The 8890-nt window shown below is 36.8% G+C and overlaps 1 protein-coding gene across 1 annotated transcript; it reads right to left on the bottom strand.

Annotated features, from left to right (window-relative positions):
* Nucleotides 1–477: 477 nt before the first annotated feature.
* TMEM126A (transmembrane protein 126A) lies at nt 478–8447 on the bottom strand. The gene is made up of 5 exons (XM_034995529.1): nt 8314–8447; nt 6255–6380; nt 3379–3572; nt 1767–1881; nt 478–714 (listed from the first exon to the last, which is right to left on the bottom strand). The coding sequence occupies exons 2-5, from the start codon at nt 6344–6346 to the stop codon at nt 522–524; spliced, it is 594 nt and encodes a 197-aa protein (XP_034851420.1). The 5' UTR covers nt 6347–6380; nt 8314–8447; the 3' UTR covers nt 478–521.
* Nucleotides 8448–8890: the final 443 nt, after the last annotated feature.

Genomic DNA, 8890 nt, shown 5'->3' with positions numbered 1-8890 from the left:
GCTCTAGCTGAGACTATCATCTTTTAGACTGCTGGAATTGATTCCTCTGTGAGGAAGGTTGTTAAATATGTCCTAAATTTCTATGGATTAGTAATACCTATGGGAACAGTGAATTGGGAAAATGAAGTGAACATTTGCTGTAGTGAACTAATCCTCATCCCCACCTCCCATTTTCATTCCTGCTTGGATTCTTTATGAGGTCTTCAGTAAAAACTGCTGTATGGTTATTTTTCCGGTTACTGACTAAAATATGGTTTAATGTAAAGGAGTGGAGCAAGCAAAGTAGAAGAGAATATAGGGCAAACTAGAGAAGTTAAGCTTTTGTTTAAGGATTAAGTTTAAGGATTTTGTTTAAGTTAAGAATACTACCTTATTAGTATTCAGCCTTTGCTGCCCTGTGTAGCCTTATGTTATAGGTCCCAGAATTGTACCTCATATGATTAAAAGTCTACGTTTATTCATACACTAGACACTTACTCATACATTACAATTTTATTTTTGTGTACACATTTGTTTAACAGTCACTGAATTTCTAGGCCAGGTTCAGGTAACTGAAGGGCCTTTATAATTAGCTTATATTGTCTAGATCCAAGGTATGCTGCAAACATAGTCTGGAGCAAAATGGGAAATAACATCTTTCTAAAGACAGGCTTAGAAATTCTAGTCCAGTAAGTTAAGATGTTTCCTTTCTCTGGCAGTGGGGCTGACTCATATCTGTAAGAAAACATTGAGACAGTTCTTTAGAAAAGATAGTTGTATCAAATGGCAAACCTTTGTACAATATATATTAATCCTAGAAGTCTTAGGATAAAAGTAGTTTAGGTAAAGATTAAGTTAATTCAGTTATTCTCTTTGATGTCTATTGGTCCTTAAAACTGTACTTTTGTTTTCTTTTGTCCCTTTCTCCACTTTACCTCTGAAGGCCCATACAGCTTAGATTGCTTGATATAAGAGTTCTATCAGAAAATAACTGAATTGGGGTGCCTGAGTGGCTCAGTTGGTTAAGCGTCTGCCTTTGGCTCAGGTCATGATCCGAGGGTCCTGAGATTGAGCCCCACATCGGGTTCCCTGCTCAGTGGGTAGCCTGCTTCTCCCTCTCCCTCTGTCTCCCAGCTCATGCTCTTGCTCTCACTCTCTATCTCAAATAAATAAATAAAATCTTAAAGAAAGAAAATAACTGCATTATACTGGTTTATAGCCAACCATTTTGTGATGGAATTTTCCTTTAGTGGAATTGCTCAAACTCTTAAGACTGAGCATATAATTAGCTATCATGTTAGGCATAGTACTGTTTGTAGCTTTGTGGTTGGCATTCAGTACACAAATTAAGTAAAGAACCTGAACTACACATGCAAGAAATATGATGGGATCAATTTCTAGAACTGTTTTCAAATTCTTGAGAAGTAGTATTACTTATAAGAAAAAAAGTCTAACTTATTTTTTTATTTTTTTTAAAGATTTTATTTGACAGAGAGAGACACAGTGAGAGAGGGAACACAAGCAGGGGGAGTGGGAGAAGGGAGAAGCAGGCTTCCCGCGGAGCAGGGAGCCCGATGTGGGGCTCGATCCCAGGACTCTGGGATCATGACCTGAGCCGAAGGCAGACGCTTAACCGACTGAGCCACCCAGGCGCCCCAAAGTCTTTTATATTAAAAAACTAACATTCCCTTAAAGGCAGAAAATGTATCTATTTTAATTTGTGCATTTTCTAGGTAATTATTTATATATTGAAGTTTTCCATTGATTATATGAGAAAACAATCTTACCTGGCTGCTAGGCCACCATTCACAGGTATAGCCAAGATAACAGGGTACAGAGCACCAAAAACGAGACCAACTAGTCCACCCCGTGTTATGGTACAGGTTTCACAATTCAAATCACCTAGGAAATAAATCAGTTCTGAAAATGAAGGTCATGATAGTCATGCAAACATGATTTTAAAGAACGCAACGTCTTAAAGGTGTCAGAGATACTCAACTTTTAGGCAGCAAATGCAAATCTATAAGGCATGTTAGAAGGTATAATTATAGTACAGATAACCTAAAATAGCCAGGAGTAACTGCTAGAGGATTTTTAATCTGTTTGTACTGCTTTTATCTTTCTGCACTTGTACTGGCAAACCTGAGCTAATACTCTTCTGTCGAAAACTTTCAACCCGTGGGAATTTTTAAAAAATAATTTTTACTTCGTCTTGTGTTTTTACATTATATAGTGACTATTTTTATAAAATTCTTTATTCATTTCCAAGTTAGTGTAAGCTATATTAAAAATAGAAAGCTAAGTTAATAACATGTTTTACTCTGTTCAACTGACTGGGTGGTAGGTTTCCCTAGATCATAAAAATTCTTTCTACACTGATCATGGGGATTCAAGCAAAATACTCATCCAGTTTAAACCAATTTGGAACAGCACTTAAGAGAATTTAAATGGACTGTCTTTTATCCCACCATCATCTGTAGTAATAATATTTTTATGTGAAATCAAATTTTTCATGATCTATAGGCATGCCCTGTTTCATTGTGCTGTACTTTACTGCCCTTCACAGATAACACATTTTTTTTTTTAATTAAAGGTTTGTGGCAACGCTGTTTTGGTCAGGTCTGTAGGCACCATTTTCCCAGCAGCATTTGCCCACTTCATGTCTCTCTCACATTTTGGTAATTCTCATAATATTTCAAACTTTTTCATTATTATTTGTTACCGTGATCTGTTATCAGTGATTACCACACAATGGAAGCTCAAATGATGGTTAGCACTTTTTAGCAAATTTTTAAGGTATGTACATTGGTTTTTTTTAGACATAATACTACTGCACCCTTTAAACAGGCTATAGCATATTGTAAACATAACTTTTATATGCACTGGGAAACCAAAAAATTCATTCACTTTATTGCAGTAGTCTGGCAAACCATATCTCCAACATATGCTTGTACTCAAAGCACTTGCACATACGGTAAACTATCAAAAGGAAATCAAGTCTCCATATATTTGATAATTCTTTTATATACATTTAGTGCTTTGAGAGATTTACTATGTAAATAGACTCTTCTTCCCATAAGTGTTTTCTCTCTTGAGGGACTTCTCTATAAATTTTTTTTTAAAAACTAAGGCAGTCATCATTTAAAAAAATAAAGTTAGCAAATATTTCTTTAAGAACTGTGGGAAAGATAAGTTAGGTAAGGGAAAGTATTTAGAACTTCCATGTATATTGTATTTTACTTGTACAGAAGACTGCTAATATGAACTACCACTTTACATTATCCATGCACTGACTATGATATAGCATATAGTTAGTTACCTGATGTTAATATTTAAGGATTACCATAAGGTGCAAATATATACTAAAGCAAATTCTGGTGATAGTGAAATAGAATTTACCTGTATTCAAAGGTAAACTTACAAAACCTTTGTAAGATATGTGCGCAGTCAAAAATGGGATCACTGCCATTGGTAAGCCAGCGGCTATACGAGCCTGTGTCACATTTAGGATGCGTCGAAAAAGACTATTTGCTATTAGACCACAGAGACCAGCATTAAGTCCAACATATGTTGATCCATGTTCAAACAGATTCCTGAATGGTGACAAAAAAGAAAATTTGGGGAGGTACTATATTGTGTGAGCTGTCCAACAATTCTGGTGTATGTTATAGGACTTAACAGGACTTTAGGAATAACAGGATACAACATTTATCCCTTATAGCTCCATAAAACAACCTTTTAAAATAATTTACATATAGATGTTTATCCTAAAGGCTTTTGAATTTGGTCAACACTTAAGGATAGAGTGATACATTCAGATTTTGCTAAATGTATTTTGTGATTCTGCAAAAGATATTAGTATAGAAAATTTCCCCCAACTATAACAGGCAAGAGCTTCTGAAGAGTCTGATATGAATGTCTCTCCTTTGGGTGCCCACAATACCCAATATTTACCTCTCTAGCACAATAGATGATAAGGTGATACTATCTTACAATCACTGAGCACCTACTACATGCAGCAGACTTGATGCTGAAGTCACAAAAAATTATATTCTATCTTCAGTGTTTTCATAGTTTATTATTGGAGGATGAAAGACGTGAGCATGAGATACACCAAATCTACTAAAATGGTAATGGAAGTACAAGAGAGGCAGTTTAAAAACTTAGGGTACACAAGATATTATTTAAAAAGTGAGGAGAGCCTAGAGAACCTACCAATAGTAACAACAGAAAATACATGAATGTGAAAGACCTATGTATTTTTGTGGGCACTGAGGGAATGGGAAACTTGAGCGCTTCTTCTGAAATCCTTTTATCTTCATAACAATCTTGTGAAATATATATTATCTCCATTTTAGTTCCAGCAACCAAATGCTCAGTAGATAGTTTGCCCATATATATTTTTACATATTACTATATTAATATAATTATTTTGAATATATGAATTAAGTTATATACTGATGTGAAATATTTTAAAAACTTATAAACTATGTAAATAAAAAGGAGTGCTACTAGAATCTGAATAGCAAAGTTTATGGTCTCCCAAATTTTAATTTCCTATGGCTTAGAGTCACATTTTTTAGTTAATAATTCAGTAAGTACAAAATTGTTATTATCTAACAGCTCCTTTGCAAGTCAGTTTTCCAAAAAAATGCCTCTACTACTGGAAACTCATGAATGGCAAGACACACGTTTAAAACTAGACACACAAATGTGAAACACATGAACTATAAGATCATATTTAAGTGGCAATGAAATACATGGTACATAAAATTATTTTGTAGATCAGAAAGTGAGGTTTTTGATATTAAAGTTTCATATACCTAAGGACTTTTCAAGTAACTATTAAGCATATGAAATGATAATGCAAGAAGGGGTGAGGATTCAAGCTTAGGAGACCAAGGATAAGAAAATAGGAACAGAGGAAAATAGGGAATAAGGCAAAGGTAAGGAGGCACTGTCATCTGCTCTGTTCAGGTGCCAGTGTTTGAGAGCAATTTATTACTTCCAAACTAAAGCTTACTTTGCTGTTCTAGCTTACTTGCCCACTGCTTCTCCATTCTAATTTGGTGAAAGTACCAGTGATACAGCCTGCTCTTTTCTCTTCAAAGCTGCGACCATCTACTCTATTCCTTATGTCAGTCTTTCTGGCGCTCTGCCTTACTGACCTGGAAACATGGACACACGCCTTTTTGTGCTTGAAAAGTTTTTCTGTTACCCACCTCAGGAAAATAACAAAAAGGATGTACAATGTATGTGTGGTGGGGGAAGAGCTGTAGGATACAGCTTATGAAATCTCCCAAGTTCTTACTGCTGCCCTGGGTTTATAGGTTCTCTCTTGTTGACAGCGTAAGTGGCAGCAAGACTGGAATTTACTCAGGACAGTAAGATTGTAATTCCAAAATGTATTTCAAATCCTTCAAACCCTTACCATCACTACTTCACCAAGATTACCATGCCAGTTTTCCTACTATCTTCTTTTTTTTCCCTCTCCTACCTTAAATCTATTTCCCAAAAGCAACTGGAATGTTCTTTAGAAATGTTAGCTGGATCATAATTTGCTGTCCTTTAGCCTTATGCCTACTTCCCTGTACTTCACTAACACTGGTTCCTGAGATATGATCAACTCTGCTATCCTGTGGCCTAGGCATATGCCAACCCCTCTGCCTGAGATCCTGAGATATTATTCCTTCACCCCCTCCCTAGGCTGGCTCCTTTTTTTTTTTAATCCTTTCTGGCCTCATAATTTCTATTTAAATGGAACCTAGTCAGAGAGGTCTTCGTGCTAAGGAAGTGCACTATAGTTCACTCAGTGTTGTCCTCAAAGATCAGTATGGTTCCATATAGCCTTTTTCTATTTAATGATACAGATCTTTTAGCCATGATCCCATTTCTCTGGCATTCCTTGTCTAGTTATGTGTGTTACACAGCACTCTCTTGGACTGTTAGACATAATAGAAATGCACTGACAAGACAATTTAAAACCATCTTAAAGGTCTGTTACTTAGATGAATGCATAAATGTTAAACTCTAAGCCAAATGGAAAAACTGAGAATGATCATATAATTAGATCCAAAGACATGAATTCTAACCTCAACTTCAAGCAAAATGGTTAATCTCTCTTGGTCTCAGGTTTTCTCAATAAGGCAAGAAAAAGAGCTCCGTTTCCTTCTGATAGTCTATGTTTATATTCAAACCAAATAAATGTGAGATAATGAACCAATGATGAAAATCCACCTGGTAAAAAATATTTTTAAATTAAGAAGGGATCTTACCTTTCTGCTTCTGGGAGTTGATTAATTTTTCTGGTTATGATATTGAAAATTAAGTCTTCCTTGACAGTATCATTTGGTTCATGATTTTCCATCTTGAGCCTTAAAATATTTTTCAATAATAGATACCTATAGAAAAACAACAAAAAGACTTATAAAAAGCTTTCTAAATATCATAAATATTTAATTTAAAAAATTAGTTATAGCTTGATTCATAATCTGAAAAATCAGTGCATACATACCATATCAAAAAATATTTTCTAAGTAAAATAGAAACCAGAACATGAAAAACAACCCATAAAGCTTCTAGGAAATACAGAATATCTTCATAACCCTTAAAAATATTTCTTAATTTGCAAATAGCACTGAACATAAAACTAAAATTAACTAATTAAAATTAAGAACTTGTGTTGATCAATAGATACTATAAAGAGAAGCCAGTGTGGGAGAAAATGTCTGCAATATAACTGACAAAGGAGCAGTTAGTACCGAGAAAATGTAAAAAGTGCACATCATTAAAAAAAACTCACAAAAGGTTTGAACAGGTATTTTCAGAGGGAAGCAAACAGCCAATAAACAAAATATGCTTAACCTCATAACCAGGGAAAAAATTAAAAACAGTGAGATATCCATATGTAGGTTAGCTAAATTAAAACCTGACAATTTCAGTTCCTGGCAAAAATGTGGGGTAACTGAAACTCTGGTGTGCTGCTGGTAGAAGTGTACATGGCACCCACTTTGGGTACAACCACTTTGGAAAAGAATCTGGTATTATTTGGTAGGTAGAAGAAACATATTAGCAATTTCACTTTTAAGTATACCCTAAAGTAGAAATAAGCAAAATTTCTCTGAAGGGCCACATAGTAAATATTTTAGGCTTTGCAGGTAACACAACATCTTTGTCAAATAGGCCAGTAGTTTCTTGATCCCTGCACTAGTTAGAGTGAATGCAGAGTAGGGGGATGGTGAATGGTGAGTTTTAACCCAAAGATTTAGCTCATTAAACAAGATTTCAGGGTAGCAACGTTAAGAAAAGCTAAAGTTCAGAAATAACAGCAAAATACAACATGGTTTTATGAAATTAGATTTTCATGGTTATCTATTTGCTACAAGATTAATTTACAACACTGATTTACTGCTGGGTACCTGTTAGATACAAGAGGTCACTGGGAGCATGTTAAGTGAGATTTCATATCCTTAGACTTAGAAATTTACATGTAGGTTTCCTGGACTCAAACTTCTTGAGGGCCTTGGTTGCAGTGCCATGACAGACACAATCTCTGCCCTACAGGAGCTGTGAATGATTTTGTTGGAGGAGGGTGTGTGTGTGTAGAGATACATAAATTCAGTATACACAGAGAAAGTGTACGGTGTATATGTTGGAGGCGGGTGTGTGTGTGTGGAGACACATAAATTCAGTATATAAAAAGTGTACGGTGTATATGTCTGAAATGTTATTCCCTCCGAAAGTCCTGCCTAATGCTATCACTAGTTTTCTGTTCCATGCTCTGCATACTGGTGAGGTTCCGAGTTCTGTGAACTAGCTATTTTTTAAAATTTTTTATTGTTATGTTAATCACCATACATTACATCATTAGTTTTTGTGAACTAGCTATTTCTAAGGTGTAGCTATTAAAAGTCTCCCTTAATTCGGTAAAAGTTTGATACGGCAGCCTGCAGTAAGACGTTGTGTGTCATTAATAATAAATCCTAATCCAAGATAATGCCACCTTTAAATACTACAAACATTTCAAAAGGCTTTTGCATTAGCTAGCTTACGTTAACTATGAGACAATGAGTCGTGGGGACTCTCAAATTAAGTTAGGCCAAGGTCACTCTGGATATTGGCAGTAAAACCTGGGTTAAATTCAAGCGCAGACGTTTATTTTTTTTCTTGGCTTAACTTAAATCTAAGATCTTTTTTTCTGGTGTGCAAAGTGAAAAGACGGTAGGTGCCGTCTCCCCTATCCCCCCTTACGACCCACTTCCAGGATCTCATTCCCACACTGCCGGTGAACAGCATGTCACCGCTCTGTGCTTCTCCAGATACACGGGCATTTACCTTTTTTTCCGGGATGCCAGTAACTTATGCTCTCCTCACAGCAGTCGGTGCCTCCACCCGGTCTCGGCGACCACGACGGGGTTCACTCCAACCTTTGCTCACCTACCCTGAGCGCAGCCATCTTTGGCTGGCACGTGACTCGAGTCAGGCAGGGGCGGGGGCGCGGCCGCTGATTCGGCTCCCAGGACGTAGGTTGCCTGCCGCCGCCACTTCCTGCGGAGGGGTTTCCAGCTGAGGGAAGTGCTGGGCTGCGGTTGAGCAGTTTCCGCGAGCGCGGAGGGTACTCTTCACATCCTACCCCTGCCTTCCAGACTGAGCCTGTGGAAATTTTGATTTCCTGCTCCTTTCATTGAAAACCTACCTTGGACGCATTATCTCAGTTCCTGGCCAATAGAGCCTACCTCATGTGTTGGCATACGGGGTATGTGGAAACTGCACAGCCCTAGGCATACGACGGGTGCTCGGTTAAAAAGAAGTCGAAAAGGAGCTGAGGTTTCTATGCTCCATCGGTTTTTTATTCTCCCTAGCATCTTAAGCTCTCTGTGCTATTTTATGATCTGGCTAATTGTCCCATCAC

This window comes from Mirounga leonina, unplaced genomic scaffold, assembly GCF_011800145.1.
Source record: "Mirounga leonina isolate KUSES-001 unplaced genomic scaffold, KU_Mleo_1.0 Mir_92, whole genome shotgun sequence".
NCBI classification, from domain to species: domain Eukaryota; kingdom Metazoa; phylum Chordata; class Mammalia; order Carnivora; family Phocidae; genus Mirounga; species Mirounga leonina.
This window is presented reverse-complemented; position numbering and strand designations above follow the sequence as displayed.

Excerpts from the sequence above, each read along its gene's own strand:
- TMEM126A (XM_034995529.1), bottom strand. The coding sequence starts at position 6,346 with ATGGAAAATCATGAACCAAATGATACTGTCAAGGAAGACTTAATTTTC. Across the intron at positions 3,573-6,254 it reads CAACTCCCAGAAGCAGAAAG|GAATCTGTTTGAACATGGAT; the intron begins GTAAGATCCCTT and ends GTCACCATTCAG. Across the intron at positions 715-1,766 it reads AATGGTGGCCTAGCAGCCAG|ATATGAGTCAGCCCCACTGC; the intron begins GTAAGATTGTTT and ends GTTTTCTTACAG.